Source organism: Mirounga leonina, unplaced genomic scaffold (assembly GCF_011800145.1).
Source record: "Mirounga leonina isolate KUSES-001 unplaced genomic scaffold, KU_Mleo_1.0 Mir_177, whole genome shotgun sequence".
In the NCBI taxonomy this organism is placed as follows: Eukaryota; Metazoa; Chordata; class Mammalia; order Carnivora; family Phocidae; genus Mirounga; species Mirounga leonina.
In genome coordinates, this window is record NW_023270459.1 from 1,759,264 (window position 1) to 1,777,354 (window position 18,091).

Genomic DNA, 18,091 nt, shown 5'->3' on the forward strand with positions numbered 1-18,091 from the left:
CACGCCCGCCGCCGCCGCCGGCGCCGCCGCGCCCTCGGGCCCCGCCGCGCCCTCCTCCGCGCCCTCGGCGCCCGCCTCGGCCGCGCCGTCGTCCTCGTCCGCCTGCGGCTCGCCCTCGGGCTCGGAGATCCGCGCGGCGATCTGCATCTCGAAGATGGTGTCCTCGCAGAAGCTCACGAAGAGCTCCATCTTCTCGGACTCGCCGCCCTCGTTCACCACGTCGAAGATGAACTGGCGCTTGGACTCCTTGACCTGCGCGCGGGGCGGGGGCGCCACGGGGTGAGCGCGCGGGCCGCCGAGCCCCCGCCCCGCGCGCGTGACAGCGGGCGTCTCACTGAATCCCCCCCAGCGATCCTAGACGAGGGGCTCGGCTCCCCATTTCGCAGCTGGGGACACGGAGGGCCTAGCAAGTCACGTCCTCGGGGTGCCGCCGCCGAGAGGTGGCAGCTGGCGGATTGGAGTCCCCGCAACCCGCAGGCTGACTCCGGAATCGAGGCCATTCGCTCCTTCGAGAGATGGAGCGTAGTGGTGGAGGGCAAAGGTTCCGCAGCCGGGCAGCCTGTCTGGGTTCCGACCCCGATTGTGCCACTGAGTAGCTGGGTGATTTAGACGTACCTCTCTGGGCCTCGGTTTCCCCCCTCTGAATTGGGGGATAATAATAGGACCTCAGTTATTGCTGTGAGGATTCGGTGAGTTGAGAGATACTGAGAGATCAGAACAGTGCCCGGTGCCTAATAAATGCCACATAGTGCTCGCTGTTATCATATGGCTGCAGAGTGCTGGAGGTCCACGCTGCATACATGGCCTCCGGCAGAAGGAGAAAGTGGGAATGGGAGGGGGTGAGCAGGCAGAACTGGGGGTTCGGAGGAATTAAGAGAAAGAGTGTGCATGTGGGGAGCACGTGAGAGGCGGGGGTTGGGGGGCTGGAGCTCCCACAGCTCGTACAAGGGTGTGAAGGGCCAGCGGTGAGCCGGGGCTTCCTGCAGGTGAAGGGAAGTGGCAGACATCCTGCGTGCAAGGATGGTGCAACCCCTTTTATGCCAGATTGGTGATGGTGGAGAGTATGCGATCGGGCCCCAAGGGACACAGGTCAATGTGCAAAATCTTGAGGGGTCCTGTGGAGTATGTGAGGGGGCCGACGTGCAAGAGCCTTGTGAGTGGGCACCAGGGACTAAGGGAGGAATCGGGTGGCGATATAGGAGGATGTGGGAAGGATGCCACCGTGTGGGGCTCAAGTGTCCATGGTGGCCATGGGCACATAGGGCAGCCATGCAAGGGCTTGGGGCCCAAACCGGAGGGGAGTGTTAGTGCTGGAGGGGCCTACAATTCATAGCATCAGTGCACGTGAGGCAGGCATGAATGTGCAAGGGGGACCTGGGAGTCAGTGCAGTAAGGCCCAGAATATGAGGACAGGGTTCAGTGTGGGACATGAGCCCAGGTGTGCTTGAGCCAGGTGTCACTGAGGAGACATGAGGGGTCCAGTTGTCGAGGGGGTGATGGGAGTGCAAGCCTCATGGGCTACAAGTGTGAGATGGGAAAGGGTGAGTAAGACCATGTGGGAGGAATATGCAGGTAAGGAACAAATGGGAAGTATAAGTGGAAGGGAAGTGCAAGAGAATAGGGAATGGGAGCTCCCTGCAAGCTAAGTGTGAGGTGGGCTGGGGGCGTGCCAGAGCCACATGAGTGTACCCTTGGGGCTATGGGGCTATACATTTTAAGGGCATATGAGAAGCTGAGACAGGCCACAATCAGGCTGAGGATAGGCCTGGTACCAAGAACACTCGGGGGCTCTTGGGGGTGCGTTGGAGGGTGATCCAAGTGTGCACGGGTGATCATGGGCATGCCAGACAGGGCATGCAGGGGGTGAATAAGTGAGGGGTGGACAACCATATAGTGTGCCAGGACTGGATCCTCGGGGTGAGTGTACAAGAGGTGTGCACCCACACGTGGACCCCGAAGAAGTGGACATTGTGTGCTGGGACCTCAGAGAGCAATTGGGGGCACGTGTGGTGACCGGCTAGGGGCAGGGCAGCATAACTAGGCACCCCAGAGCCTCCAAGGTGAGTGTGCAAAAGAGACGGCATGAGTAGGCCAGGGCCCAGAGAGGGCACACCAGGGGCTACTGGGAAGATGAGCAAGGGGTGTATAACCAACGTGTTCCATTACGCGACGGCATGGGTGTGAAGAGAACTACAAGGACGCACTAGAGCTCCCAGCGTGAGGGTGCAAGTGGCAGGCATGGTGTTCAAGCAGCCAGTGGGGACAGCACACGCTGCTGTATGTGCGCGGGGTGTCCATCCATCCCCGGGCTAAATCTGCAGGAGGCGGGCAGGGGAGACCCGGGGACGTGCAAGGGCACCGCAGGGCCCATAGCGTGGGTACAGAAGGGTGGGCATGGGCTTGCGTGGGCAGAGCAAGAGCCCCCCAGGGCCTGCAGAGCGGCCGTACAAAGCGGGTACCTGCCCCCGTGGGGTCCAAGCGTGCAAGGAGCATGCGCTGGAGCCGCGGGAGGCGAGCATGCACGTGCGCAGGCCGGCCAACCTGGGGCATCTCCCACTGGGTGCGGTTGGTCTCCGAGATCTCGAAGTAGATGCGCTCGATGCGGCGCGAGGCGCCCATGATCTCGATGCGGCCCAGGTAGGGCCGGAAGTACTCGAGGATGCTCTCCGCCAGCTCGAGGAAGTTGCGCAGGCGCGGGTCGTGGGGCACGTGCTCCGACAGGTTGGTCAGCAGCACCGCCACGTTGAAGCCGATGTCGCGGGCTGGCTCCTGGAAGCGGTTGGCGAACTCCTCACAGTTGATCATCTCGTTCTCGTCCGCTTCGGAGCAGGAAAGCAGGAACTGGATTTCGGGGCCCGTGAACTGCTTCTGGCTGTCCATAGCCTGGGGGGGGGTGGCAGGGGTGAGTGGCAGAGGTCAGAGAGGTCATAGCTTGGGGGTGGGCAGGGGTGAGCTGGCCCGGGGAGCCGTGGTGCTCTTCTTTTTTTTTTTTTTTTTTTTTTAAAGATTTTATTTATTTATTTGAGAGAGAGAATGAGATAGAGAGCATGAGAGGGGGGAGGGTCAGAGAGAGAAGCAGACTCCCCGCCGAGCAGGGAGCCCGATGCGGGACTCGATCCCGGGACTCCAGGATCATGACCTGAGCCGAAGGCAGTCGCTTAACCAACTGAGCCACCCAGGCGCCCCAGTGGTGCTCTTCTTAAAAACAGTTATGGACTTTTCGTAAAGACAGAAAACTCCAGAATCAAAACCAGCACCCAAGGCTGAAACCCAGGCAGGTTGGCACAGATAGGGCTGTACCAGCTATCAAAATACCAGAATGCTGCATTTCCACAAAGCCGAGCCACCATCCACTGTAAGATACATCCCTTTTCCAGAGATGGTTATGATGGCATTGATGAAACTCAGCACTTGTGTAGAATGGTAAAGAAATGCTGCCCCAGGCTCTCCATGTGCTCTGCACACCTGCGGTCTACCCTCCCTGCCTGATGGCTCCTATGGTCTGTCCCAGAGGTTCTCTGGGTCCCTGTGGCTGCAGGCAGGGTCTGTCTAGTTGGAGTCAGGGAACTGGAAGAGAATGGAGCGGAGGCATTGCTCTCCCTGACTTCCTCCCTGAGCTGGTCATGTCTCTCCCTCAAAAGTCAGTCCTACAGCCCTGCCCACACAGCTCCTTCTATCTCCAAGTTAGGTAAATACCCTCTCCTCCAGGATAGCCCCTCCATGCTAGGGCCCCTGACTGATACATGTCTCCTCCTACCCCAAAGCTCCCCCAAGGCTCGTTTGGGCTGCCCCCACCCCTTTCCAGCAAGTACATCATTGACACTTGACACGGTGGAGGGCTCTGAATTTCAACTGGAAACAAGTCTTATGCCCATCACCCCCAAATTGAATGCTCATTCGGACATATTTTTCAAATACTATATATTTAAGAACTAAAACATTACAGGTATGATTGGAGTCTTCTGTGCATTCTTGTCCCACACCACCCCCCATGCCACCCCCAACTTCTCCCAAAGTGACCACTGTCCTGGAGATGATCTATCCTTCTAAACATGTCTCAATACTTCTACTACCTATATCCTGGCATTTTCTCATGAAAATACATAGTATCCTGCACATTTTTTTAATTTAAAGAATTGCTATTATAATCATATACTTTGAAACTTGCTTTTTCTACTCAACTATGTTTTCAAGATCTATCCATGTTGATATATGGATCAAACGAATTCATTTTTACTGCTGTGTAGTATTTTTAATAAGTGCAACACCATATATCCTCCTGATAATGGACATTTAGGTTGTTTCCAGTTTTTTACTTTACAGACAACACTTTCATTGAACAGTCTGGTGCTGATCTCCTGTGCACTTTTTGCAAGAAGCTCTCTAGAGCAGTTTTTCAAATGTTTTGACTGCACTCACATTCAGAATGCGTTTTGTAGGGTGACTCCAGAGAAAGGGGTTCATGATACAATTCTGACTTTCGCTATGCAACACTCTCTGCAGTGTTCGATCCATTTTATTTTTAAAGATGCTGGTCATGACTTCACTAAATTAATTTCATGACCCACAGATGAATTGCAGCATGCAGTCTGAGAAATGCTGCTCTGGGATATGAACAGAAGCGAAATCTTCTGGCTCTAAAAAGTGCTTTGTAGCCAAGAACTTTGCAAAATGCTTTCTAAATGAGTAACATGCTTTGCAAATCATGAAGGGCTCTAGAAACCACAGAGTGGGGAGACATAATCACACAGGAACTCCTCACCATCTACCCTTGCTGCACCGACCTGCCTCCTCCACTTATGATGCAGTGTGTCACTGTCCCTCATAAAAGACCCCCTCTCTATGGGGAGGCCTGGGACTCCATGCCCTCCATTCAGTCTTGGACTCTGCTTTTGTGATCTGCGGCTCTCTCTTTGTCATCATCCATTTGCCCACTCTCCTTCTTTTGAAATACCTCTTTCTCTGACTGCTACGCTGGAGTCCTCCTTTATTCCAGACTTCTAAAGGTTGGGGGCACCAGGCCTGGAATCTGGCCCCCTTTCTTGGGATACACACCCTCCATGGAGATATCATTGAGGCCCAAGGCTCTGAACACTGTCCCATACCAAGGATCGCCCAATTTACATCTCAGCCTTAACTTCTCCCCAGAATCCAGACACTTAACAGCTGAAGCCCCTATCTGACATCTTTTTGTGGCTCTCTACCCTAAACTGGAAATGGTCTGAACTGAACTTTTGATTTCAAAACCTCTCCTCACTGTCTTACCCATCTCAGGAATAGCATCGCTCCCCACCCAGCTGCTTAAGCTAAAACCTTTGAGTCATCCTTGATTCCTCTTTTCTGTCTTACCACCCACAGCTGATTCATCAGCAAATCTGTCAGCTCTGCTTTCACAGATCTAGAACCCACGCACATCTGCCCCCTCAATGGTCCCACCCTGGTTTTTGTCCCGCATTCTCTCCCGCTGGACTCGCACAGCAACCTCTTCCCCGTTCTCCCTGCTCCCCCTCTATCCCCAGTCTGCTCCCCCCAACACAGCCAGGGGACCCTATAAACATCTAAGGACACACCTCTCCCTGCTCAGAATCGTCCCTTGGTTCCATCTCATTCAGGTTAAAAATTCAAGTCTTCCCTGCACCCAAGCAGGCCCTGCACGTCTGCTGCCTCCCTCCCCTCTTGCACTTTACCCCTTCCATTTTCCCCATCAACAGCCCTCTCCAGTCATGCTGGCCCCCTTGCCACCCCTCTGGTTCCCACCTTTCAGCGCTGAGACTTGCCGTCCCCTCTATCTGGAATGCCACAACCTCCCCACCTCCACATGATATGCTTCAGCTCTCAGCTTCAATGCTCTTTTCTGGAAAGGCCTCCCCCAACCACCCAGTTGACAGGGCTTATTCCACCCATGCTGTCTCACACACCACCCCGCTCACTTCTTTCAGACTACAGATTATAACCTGAAATTATTTTGTTTAGTTCTTTTCTTTTCTTCTTTTTCTTTTTTTAAGAGAGGGAGGGGGAGGGGCAGAGAGAGACTCTTAAGCAGGCTCCATGCCCAGAGCTGTGGGGCTCAACCTCACAACCCCGAGATCATGACCTGAGCCGAAATCAAGAGAGTCAGCTGCTTAACTGACTGAGCCCCCCAGGTACCCCCCCTTTTTTTTAAAGATTTTATTTATTTGACACACAGAGAGAGAGAACACAAGCAGGGGGAGCAGTAGAGGGAGAGGGAGAAGCAGGCTCCCCGCTGAGCAGGGAGCCCGATGCGGGGCTCGATCCCGGGACTCCAGGATCATGACCTGAGCCGAAAGCAGCTGCTTAACCAGCTGAGCCACCCAGGCGCCCCACCAGGTACCCCTTTTTAGTTATTTTCATCTGCCCCTTCCCACTGGGCTCTCTGCTCTGAGGGTGGGGTCTCTGTTCTGCTTGCTGCCTCACACAGTAGATGCTCAGGACACATCTGTCAAGTGAATTAAGCATCTTGAAAGCAGAGAAGACTTTGTCCCTTCATTACAATTTTTGAAAATTAAAAAGTCCTTTTAAAAATCCTGACCTTGCCTTTTAAACCATAAAGAAACCAAAAAGCATGTTGTGAAATACATATTTGTAAAGAGTCTGGGAATCCTATGAAGCTTTGTGTTTAGGAAACCATACGATGCTTGATAAATGGTCCCTCAGAAATGAGAATATGAACAAAAATGGAAATATCATCATTCTGCAATCTCTAGTGCACTAATGTGCCTGGGTGTCAAACATCAGGAGCTGCTGACCTCACCAGAGGAGAGATAACAGGAAAGGATTTGCCTCCTGATGAATGTAGGCAGCCCCACAGAGGATGTGCCAACAGGACAAACAGATCCAAACCTGCATCTGATGGGCTTCTGACCTAAGTCTCAGTTTACAGGAAACACAGGGGAAGGAGGAACACACTACATGACACTATGAGGTTGCCTCAGCCCAATGGAAACTGTGGGAAACGCTACAAATGGGACACGCACTTTCCAATGAGAGCCAAGGGCCACTTGAAGCTGCTGAGCCCTTGAATCACAGCAGGTGCAAATTGAAATTTCATGCTGGATGTCAGAGCTTAGCATGAAAAAAAGAATGTAAGATGTGGAATAGTTTTTTATACTGATTACATATTGAAATGGTATTTTGGCTATATGAGGTTAAATAAAATATATTGTTGAAAATGACTTCACATGAGTCTTTTTGCTCTTTAAAAGCAGGGGTACTAGAAACATTTAAATTATGCATGTTGCTCACAGTGTATTTTTAATTTTTTTAAAAAGTAAACTCTACCCCCAACAGGGGCTCAAACTCACGACCCCGAGATTAAGAGCTGCATGTTCTACCGACTGAGCCAGCCAGGCGCCCTGCTCACATTGTATTTCGATCAGAGAGAGCTCCTCTTTAGGGCCAAACACCTGGGTCTCCAGCGGATCAACTACAAGGAAAAGGAAAAGTGCTGGAGGGGAAGCAGTAGATACAAGGCGATTTAAAGAAATAACCAGTTGCCGGGCGCCTGGGTGGCTCGTCATTAAGCATCTGCCTTCGGCTCAGGTCATAATCCCAGGGTCCTGGGATCGAGCCCCACGTGGGGCTCCCTGCTCAGCAGGAAGCCTGCTTCTCCCTCTGCCTGCTGTTCCCCTTGCTTGTGCTCTCTCTCTCTGACAAATAACTAAATAAATAAATCTTTAAAAATAAATAAAATTCGTTAAAGATTTTATTTATTTAAGCGGGGGGGAGCAGAGGGAGAGGGACAAGCAGACTCCATGCTGAGCACAGAGCCCAAAGCAGGGCTCCATTCCCAGACCCTGAGATCATGATCTGAGCCGAAATCAAGAGTCAGCTGCTTAATCAGCTGAACCACCCAGGTGCCCCCAGAAAACATTTCTTAAAGTATATGTGATATTTATGAGATTTGGAAATGTGAACATTGAGTAAATATTTGATGACTTAACGAACTGTGGATATTTTTTGTTTTCTTTTTTATTCCCTTTTTGGTTAGGAATGATAATGACATTATGGTTTGTTATTATAAAAGGAAAAGTCATTTTCCTTATAAAAGAAAAGTCATTTTTTAAAAATTTTATCCATTTATTTGAGAGAGAGAGAGCGCATAAGCAGGGGGAGGGGCAGAGGGAGAAGCAGACTCCCCACTGAGCAGGGACCCCCCCCCAACACGGGACTCGATCCCAGGACTCTGAGATCATGACCTGAGCTGAAGGCAGATGCCCAACCGACTGAGCCACCCAGGTGCCCCAAAAGAAAAGTCTTTTAAGACCATCTATTATACAATTCCATTTATATGAAGTGTCCAGAATGGCAAATCTATAGAGACAGAAAGTAGATTAGCAGTTGCCAGGGGCCTGGGTGGGGGAAATGGGAAGTGACTGGTAAAGGGTATAGGGTTTCTTTTTTGGGGTGATTAAAATGTTCTAAAATTAGATTGTAGTTATGATTGCACAATTCTGTGAATATGCAAAAAAAAGCCCATTGAATTATACATTTTAAATGGATGAACTTATGAGATACACCCAAAAATATCTGCAGACTAAAAAAAAAAAAAAAAAAAGGAAAACCTCAAAACAGTACTGACCAAGAAGAAATGTGTCTTCAGCCACCAGAGAGGGCTTTCTAAACTGTAGTAGATGTTGGGTGGAATCTGCGAAGTACTTACTTATCAGTGAAGACATGCCTTGCAAAGTGTGAACTCTGTCAACAACAAAGAACTTGGGAAACCAGACAACAATGCTATACTTTTAAAATGCAGTATATATGAACAGAAATTCAGAAATAAACATCTGGAGAGATACAAAGTGGCTGTCAGGGGAAGTCTTTGGAGAGGTGGGATGAGAACAGGATAGGGGGTGGGGGCCAAAAGTGATCTCAACCATAGTGGTAAGTTCTGAGTTTCTTTACAAGAAGAATGTATTCTTGTATTACCTATTTCATTAAAAATAAGATATTTTAAGCGATTTTCTACATGAAAATCAAAGTATTCTTCATAGCCAAGAAATATATAATAACACCATAAGCAAAGTCAAAAGATAAATGATGAACTAGGAAAAACAGGTGCAACTCCTATCACTAACAAAGTTATAATCAGCCTAATACATGAAGAGCTCTTAAAAATCAAGAAGAAAAATACCAATATCCCAATAGAAAAATAAGCCAAGGACATGGTCAGTTCACTGAACAGGTAATACAAAAGAAATAACAGAAAAATATGCTTCACTGCACCCATAACAGGAGGAATGTGGACTTAAACTGCACAGCAATATTGTTTTTCACCTATCAGATTGGCAAAAGTCCAAATATTTGACAGTGTGGTCTGGTGGCGAGGCTGTGGGGAACAGGCACTCTCACATGTTGCTAATGAGAGGGAAAAACAGAGGGCAAAATTTGTCCATATGACAAATGCATTTACTCTTTAACCCAGAAATCCCGCTTTTGGAAGTATATTCTTAGATATAACTGCACATAAAGAATGACATTATGTACAAGGGGATTCACTGTAGCCAGCATTGCTAGTGGTCCAAATGGGGCCTTCCTCAGCACACTTACCACAACCTGCTGGAAATTTGCAGTACAAATTTACAATATCTGTGCTATTAACTGTACCTTTGTACAGTGCACAACTTGCACAACTGTCCATGAGTTGTAAAAGCAAAAGACTAGGAGCAAAGCAAGTGTCTGTCAACAAAGAATAATCAAAGAAACCATAATATATATGTAAGATGAAATACTGGGCACCTGTAGAGAAATAATGAGGGCACTCTCTGATCTCCAGAATATATTATTAAGTGATATAGACCAGTGTATGTAGTTCACTGCCTGTTATGCAAGAAAGGAAGAAAATAACAAATTCTGGGGGTGAAAAAAAAAAAAACAACGATGCCAGGATACAAAGGAAACTAATGTTACTCACAGCAGGGGGGAGGTCGGGGGAGGGGGGAAGTAGGCTGAGAAAGCAGTGGGAGTGAGACTTCCCACTTCATACCCTGTTACATTTTTGCTGTTTAAATCATGTGAATGTATTCTTTATTCCGAAACAAAACCAACACACTTTTCAAGTTACAGATTGTAACTTTGTGACACAGAGATACTGAGCAATAAAATGTTGTGTATATGACATCAAACCTTGTTATGTGTGAAGCCCTGAACAGTCAGCAGGGATCTGTACCGATTTCATTTTTTAAATTCATCTTATAACTCAATGTTTGTACCCATTTACCAACCTCTCTCTATTTCCTCCACCTCCGAGCCCTTCACACCACTCACTTTTCTATTCTCTGTTTCTACCAGTTCTTCTTGTTTTTTGAAGATTCCACATGTAAGTGATGCCATGAACTATTTGACTTTCTGTTTCTGGCTTTTTTCACTTAGCATAATGCCCTCCCGGTTCATCCATGTTGTTGCAAATGACAAGACTTCCTTCTTTTTAAAGGCAGAATAATAGTCCATTATATATCACATTCATAGGTTAGTTCCACACCTCGCTTACTGTGAATAATGCTCTAATGAACATGGGAACATGGGATATCTCTTCGAGACAATGGTTTTATTTCCTTTTATTTATTTATTTTTTAAGGAGGCTCCATGCCTAGTGCAGAGCTCAACGTGGGGCTCGAACTCACGACCCTGAGATCAAGACCTGAGTGGAGATCAAGAGTCGGACGCCTAACCGACGCAGCCACCCAGGCGCCCCTCGAGCACCTCGTCATGTACCTGTTGGCCATTTGTATGTCTTCTGAAAAATATCTATTCAGGTCCTCTGTCCATTTAAAAATTAGGTTATTTGGGGGTTTTGTTGTTGTTGTTGTTGCTGCTGTTGAGTTGTGTAAGTTCCTTTCATGTTCTGGATATTAGCCCCTTATCATATCTGTGGTTTGCAAATATTTTCTCCCATTCCATAAACCGCCTTTTCATTTTGTTGATGGTTTTCCTTTTCTGAGAAGAATCATTTAAAAGTTATGAATGAAGCTGGTGCAGCCAGTCTGGAAAACAGTATGGAGGTTCCTCAAAAAGTTTAAAATAGAGCTACCGTACCACCCAGCAACTGCACACTACTGAGTATTTACCCCAAAGATACAAATGTAGGGATCCAAAGGGGTACGTGCACCCCGATGTTTATAGCAGCAATGTCCACAATAGCCGAACTGTGGAAAGAGCCAAGATGTCCATCGACAGATGAATGGATAAAGAAGATGTGGTATATATATACAATGGAATATTATGCAGCCATCAAAAGGAATGAGATCTTGGGCGCCTGGGTGGCTCAGTCGTTAAGCGTCTGCCTTCAGCTCAGGTCATGGTCCTGGGGTCCTGGGATCGAGTCCCGCATCGGGCTCCCTGCTCCACGGGAAGCCTGCTTCTCCCTCTCCCACTCCCCCTGCTTCTGTTCCTGCTCTCGCTATCTCTCTCTCTGTCAAATAAATAAATAAAATCTTTAAAAAAAAAAAAAGGAATGAGATCTTGCCATTTGCAATGATGTGGATGGAACTGGAGGGTATTATGCTGAGCGAAATAAGTCAATCAGAGAAAGACATGTATCATATGACCTCACTGATATGAGGAATTCTTAATCTCAGGAAACAAACTGAGGGTTGCTGGAGTGGTGGGGGGTGGGAGGGATGGGGTGGCTGAGTGATAGACACTGGGGAGGGTATGTGCTATGGTGAGCACTGTATTGTGTAAGACTGTTGACTCACAGACCTGTACCTCTGAAACAAATAATACATTATATGTTAAAAAAAAAAAAAAAGAAGAAGATAGGAGGAGGGGAAGAATGAAGGGGGGGGAATCGGAGGGGGAGATGAACCATGAGAGACTACGGACTCTGAGAAACCGAGGGTTCTAGAGGGGAGGGGGCTGGGAAGATGGGTTAGCCTGGCAGTGGGTATTAAAGAGGGCACGTTCTGCATGGAGCACTGGGTGTTATATGCAAACAATGAATCATGGAACACTACATCAAACACTAATGATGTGGGGGGCGCCTGGGTGGCTCAGTCATTAAGCGTCTGCCTTTGGCTCAGGTCATGATCCCAGGGTCCTGAGATCGAGCCCCGCGTCGGGCTCCCTGCTCCACGGGAAGCCTGCTTCTCCCTCTCCCACTCCCCCTGCTCGTGTTCCCTCTCTCGCTGTGTCTCTCTCTGTCATATGAATAAATAAAATCTTTAAAAATAATAATAAATAAAATAAAAAATAAAAATAAATAAAAATTAATGATGTAATGTATGGTGATTAACATAACATAAAAAAAGTTATGAAAGAGGTGTATTTTAGCTCCTACATGGTGATTTTTGGTTCCCTGGCTGACTGAGATTCTCTCCTTAAACCTGCCAGGCTCAGAGAGTAGGGCTGGGACTTCTGGCCAGGGCCTGGAACCCAGGGAATGTTCACTATTTATTGGACTAGATCAATGGTTGAGTCTGGAGGCTATGTACTCTGGAGCCAGGCTGCCTGAGTTCTAATCCCAGCTTTGTCACTTACTAGCTGTGTGACCCTGAACATGTCACTTCACCTCCCTGTGCCTCAGTTTCCATTTCTGTCAATGAGAATAAAAAATAGTCCTTACCACTTAGGGTTGCTGTAAGGACTACGTGACCTAATCCATTTACACACAGGACCTGGCACAGAGTGAGAACATGGTAACTCTCAGCTCTTCTGGAAGGCGGAGGGCTCAAGAACAGCAGAGAAGAGGCCGAGAGAGGTTGGCAGGGAGGGTGGGGATCCCACAAGTGTGTGGCACACACACCCTGGGAAGCAGGCTTCGTAAAGGGGAGGGAATGGCCAACAGCGGCCAATGCCACGAAGATAACAGAGGAGAGATTCAGGGGTGAAGAGGTCACGGACCATCTTGGTCAGGGTAGTTTCAGGAGAGTGACAGGGACCAAAGCCAGGAAGCCCTGAATCAGGGAGGGGGTGGGAGGTGAGAAAGGAGTGAGCCGGAGGTAGGCAGCCCTTGAGAGACGTGGCTGAGAAGGGGGAGAGACGCAGGGAGGCTCTCAGACACCTGGGAGGCAGGGGACACTTAATTTTTAACTCAGCAGACGCTGAACGTTTAAATGTTAAACATTTATTGGGGCGCCTGGGTGGCTCAGTCGTTAAGCGTCTGCCTTCGGCTCAGGTCATGATCCCAGGGTCCTGGGATCGAGTCCCACATCGGGCTCCCTGCTCGGCGGGAAGCCTGCTTCTCCCTCTCCCACTCCCCCTGCTTGTGTTCCTGCTCTCGCTATCTCTCTCTGTCAAATAAATAAATAAAATCTTTTAAAAAAAATAAATAAATAAAAATAAACGGATGGACGGGTACAGCAACATGGTACCTAATAAAGGTAAAGGGTATGGTGAAGTTAGGAAACCACCATTTGTTGGGGAACGTGGGTGGCTCAGTCGGTTAAGGGTTGGACTCTTGATTTCCGCTCAGGTCATGATCTCAGGGTTGTGAGATTGAGCCCCACGTTGGGCTCTGCAGTTGGTGTGGAGTCTGCTTGGGATTCTCTCTCTCCCTCTGCCCCTGCCCCCTCCCTCTCTCTTAAAAAAAAAAAAAGATTTAAAAAATAAGAAAAAAGAAAAAAGAAAACCACTGTCTGTCAACTACCATAGTAACCATCATTTCAGGCAGAATCACCAACGGACACTAACCCGAGAGGGTGAGCAGGATATTTACAACGTCACAAAGCACATCCTCAGGAAATATTTAAGGGAATGATGGTACCTTTGCAGCGGAGACCCTGGTAACACCACCTGAACCAAGCGAGCCAAGCTAACGCCAACAGTGATAGGAAGAACCAACATCACATGCCTCCTGATGAGACGCACTGAGGACACATCACTCCCCTACAATACTCCTACTTGAGATGTACAACCTGAATCGAGTCACGGGAAAAACTCGGGCAAACCCACATTCTGAAATGTTCTCTAAAAAACCGGTCTCTAGGGCGCCTGGGTGGTTCAGTCATTAGGCGTCTGCCTTTGGCTTAGGTCATGATCCCAGGGTCCTGGGATCGAGCCCCACATCAGGCTCCCTCCTCGGCGGGAGGCCTGCTCTCCCTCTCCCATTCCCACTGCTTGTGTTCCTGCTCTCGCTATCTCTGTCTCTGTCAAATAAATAAATATATAAAGTCTAAAAAAAAAAAAAAACAGTCTCTATTCTTCATAAATGTCAAGGTCATGAAAGACAAGGACAGAAACACTGACTAAAAAACTGCTCTCTATTCTTCAAAAATGTCAAGGTCATGAAGGACAGAGACAGACCGAGGAAGGGTTCGGGATTGAAGGAGGCTAAAGAGACAGGATGTCTAAATGTGGTCCCTGACCCCCGGATCAGGTCCTTAGCAGGAAAAACAATTTCTTCACTGAGTGAAAACTGAATTAAGCTCGGTAGATAGCCGAGTCATATTGATGCTAATTTTTTGATTTGCATAATTGTTCTGTGGTTATGTGAGAGAATGAATTTGTTCTCAGGAGATACACACTGAAGTACTTAGAAGAAAAGGAGAATTGTGAGAGAGCAAATGTGGTAAAAAGTGAACATTTGGGCAATCGGGGTGAAAAGGTGATCAGAAATTCTATGTATTGTTCTTGCAGCTTCTCTGAAGGTCAGAAGTTATTTCAAAAGAAACAGTTAACAAGAGGGTGATCTGGCAGGACTAATGGTAGGTAGCATGTCTTGAATGCCCCTGAGTTCCAGGAACGGCCCACACACTGTCTGCCTTACAGCGGTCATGTGAGACAGTGAATGTAACTATCCTAGTCCCATTTCACAGAGGAGGAAACTGAGGCTCAGAGCAGCCGAGTGACATACCTGGGGTTCCGTAGGGAGAGAGGACAGAGCTGGGGTGGGAGGACTGACAGAGGCAGATGAGGGGAGTCCTGGATAAAGCTGGTTCCTGTACCTTCCTCCTAAAAGCCTTATTATGTGACCTGTAAGGGTCATTAGGGACTGCCTCCCCATTAGACTATAAGCCCCATGAAGGCAGGGCTGTGTCTGTCTCGGTCATTGCTGTGTCCATGGTAGCAGCAGAGGGCCCAGCACAGAGGAGAAAGCCAGCAAATGTTTATCAACTGAATAACTGTTATTGGTAATGATGACAATACTGTGTCTAGGAATAATGATAACAGAAATAAAGGTTCTCATCTGTGTTCCTGCATTTCGCCTTCAAAACAACCCCAAAGACTGTGTCATCCCCATTTTACAGGTAAAGAAGCTGAGGCTCACAGAGAGGTCTCTTGCCACTTGGCACCCCACCCACCTGCCTTCTAGCACCCACCTTCTGGAAGTCCTTCTTGGAGATGAGGCCACGGGGATCGGTGACATAGTCCTGGAAGGCCTCTGAGCCCACAATGTCCTTGAGTTTCAGGAACATGTCGAAGAACTTGAGGATCATCTCCACGTTGGATGAGGATTCCACGAGCATGTCCACCATCTGCCGGGCAATCATGCCGTTCACCACATTCCCTGTGGGCAGGGGGACCAGTCAATGTGGCCCAGGGGAGCCTGCTTTCTGGAGCCCCACCAGGGTGGCCTGCTTCTCCAGCTCGGGAGCCACCAGGATCCACTATGCTGGTGGAAGCTTCCCTGGCCAGCTCCCACACCTCCCCCCAGAGGGCACGGCTCATTTCCTGACCTGCATCAGCATCATATGTGAACCTGGCCAGTGCACCTCGCTGACAGCTGGGGTGAGGGGGTCACCAATAAAGATACCAATGCCAGAAGCTACCAGCAGGTCCCAGATGCCATGCCCAGTGCTGGACTGACACGCTCTCCTCCTTCCAGGGGAGGGGTGTTACCACCCGTTTGTACGGATGAAGAGGCTGGGACTCAGAGAAAGTCACATGCTCAGGGTTACATAGCCTGCAAGGGGGTGAGGATGATTTCAAGCCAGAGCTGCAGGACCTCAGAGCTCACACACCTAAGCCTTCCACTAGTCCTGAGGCCAAGCAGGTCCAGAGAGGAGCAAGGTAGGGCCAAAGTTGAGACAACAGGGAGAAGTGGAGACTGTGGTAAAGTGGAATCCCACCCCTGTCTAGAGCAAACTGGCTCTAGCTTCTCCTTGTACCTTTCCATTATATGTATTTATTTAGATTTTATTTTTTAAGTTATTTATTTCTTTATTTGCGGGGGGAGAGGGAGAGAGAGAATCTCCAGCAGACTCCCCACTGCGTGTGGGGCCCGACGTCAGGCTCGATCCCATGACCCTGAGATCATGACCTGGGCCAAAATCAAGAGCCGGGCACTTCACTGACTGAGCCATCCAGGCGCCCCAAATTTTGCCTTATTAATTAGCAATAAATTGTGGTTGTTTCAAGTCACTAAGTTTTGAGGACATTCATTGGGCAGCAAAAGCTAACTGACACATTTAACAAAGAAATACATAAATATGAGGTACGTAAACTTTAAAAAGCGTCGGGGCCACCCACTTTATTAAGATTTCTCTGGGGAGTCAATGAACTAAGGTATGTACAGGCAGGGCCTGGCCTATAATAAATGCTTGATATCTGTTTGCTGAGCTCGTTACTGTGACTCCTTCACCAGCCCATTTGACCCTGACACGATGTCAGATGAAGCTGAAGGTTAGGGTCTCCTGGGTCTCAGAGGGCCATTCCCTGCTTGTCAGTACCCAGGCCCCCACCTGTTGGGTGTTTACCTTCTAGTAGCGACAGCAACATCACCACCATGTCCTTCTGTAGATCCAGCAGCTCCTTCAGCAGCTCGATCTGGCTGGAGTCCTGGAGACCCCAAACCCCAGTTATGTGATGACTGGTCTCTGTAGAGACACGCCCCCCACCTCCAGCTGCTTCCCCCCCTCCTGACCCACCCTGCAGGGCCTAAGACCCCTTCTTCCTCCCCTCTTACCTCCGAGGGGACCCGAGTCCACACATGTTCCTCGGAAGCAGGGGAAGGGGCAGAGAGACAAGATTGTGGGGGTGGGGTTGGCACTCTGGGGGAAGCAGGCTTAACAGGTGATATGTGGGGGCAAGAGCTGGCGGACAAGGGGGACTGGGAGGGCAGAAGCTTGGGGCTTATGGTGGGTGCTTGACATATGTTTGTTGAATGAATGTGCGATGGAAAAAGCAAGGCGCTGGGTTCGGGAGAAAGGCAGGAGGACTCAGCCACGTGCCTTTCGGTAAACAATTTGGGGAGAATGTGGGGGCACACAGCCTCCCCTGTCACAGTGCCTCATGCAGGGCCTACAGAAGCTTCCTATATGGTCAGAGTTCTTTCTCATGGTCCCTATTTGTTATGAGGTTGAGCTACATAAAACTGCCAATATGCGAGCATTTTTGACCCACTGAATGGTCATCTCCTCTGGTTTACATAATACAACGGAGGAGGGGAAAGGATACCAGATAAATGGTATGTAAGGCTCTTCTACCCAGTGCTCCTTCTTGAGTTGCTGATTCTAATTCTAACACAGTACCAAAGTTCGGCATTCTGACTCTAAGATCCCAAAATACCAGAATCTCAAGATCCTAATCTGGATGGGTGCCTGTGGTGTGTGTCTGCAGGTGATGTATGAGCCAGCACCCTGCTTCGCGTGACAATTGCACTCTTAGATCAAGCGGGGCTAACCCCACTTTCCTGGTTTCAGGGGTGGGTGTGTGAACAGATCTGGCCAATCAGAGCTCTGGCCACGATGATTGGTTCAGGGATGAGCATGTGACTCAATAGTCCAATCAGAGAGAACTGCAAGTCGGGGCTTCCATAAAAAAGGGGTCCTCTGCTCTCTGGAGCAGTTAGTGGGGGTGCATAGAACCCTGGGGCACCACTTTTCCAGCCAGTGTGAGAGCCTGCTTGAGAATGAAGCCAGAGAGAAGAAAGACATTTCTGCTGACATCACTCTAGGCCCTGGATCTCTGATGTGAACTGATAAATTCTTTTTCCCGCCTTAAGCTACCACTTTGCGTTGGATTTCCAGCCCATGCAACCTAGCCTTAGTCCTTGGCTAATGAATTAACACTGCAGGATATGGAACTCTACACTAAAACATCAATATTCTCTAGACTTTTAAGATCACACCAAAACACAACTTCGGCTGCACCGACACTGAGGAATTGCATTCCAGGTTCAACTCCTTTCAAAAAG

At 48.8% G+C, this 18,091-nt stretch overlaps 1 protein-coding gene across 1 annotated transcript in view; it reads right to left on the minus strand.

Moving 5' to 3' along the window:
* RYR1 (ryanodine receptor 1) overlaps window positions 1-18,091 on the minus strand; it is a 109,241-nt gene that overhangs the window by 13,518 nt on the left and 77,632 nt on the right. Inside the window, exons 88-91 of the mRNA XM_035023574.1 lie at window positions 16,653-16,734; window positions 15,276-15,463; window positions 2,542-2,883; window positions 4-252 (exon numbers count right to left, since the gene is read on the minus strand). Of these exons, the coding sequence (XP_034879465.1) occupies window positions 4-252; window positions 2,542-2,883; window positions 15,276-15,463; window positions 16,653-16,734 (861 nt within the window). The remainder of the gene's footprint in view (window positions 1-3; window positions 253-2,541; window positions 2,884-15,275; window positions 15,464-16,652; window positions 16,735-18,091) is intronic.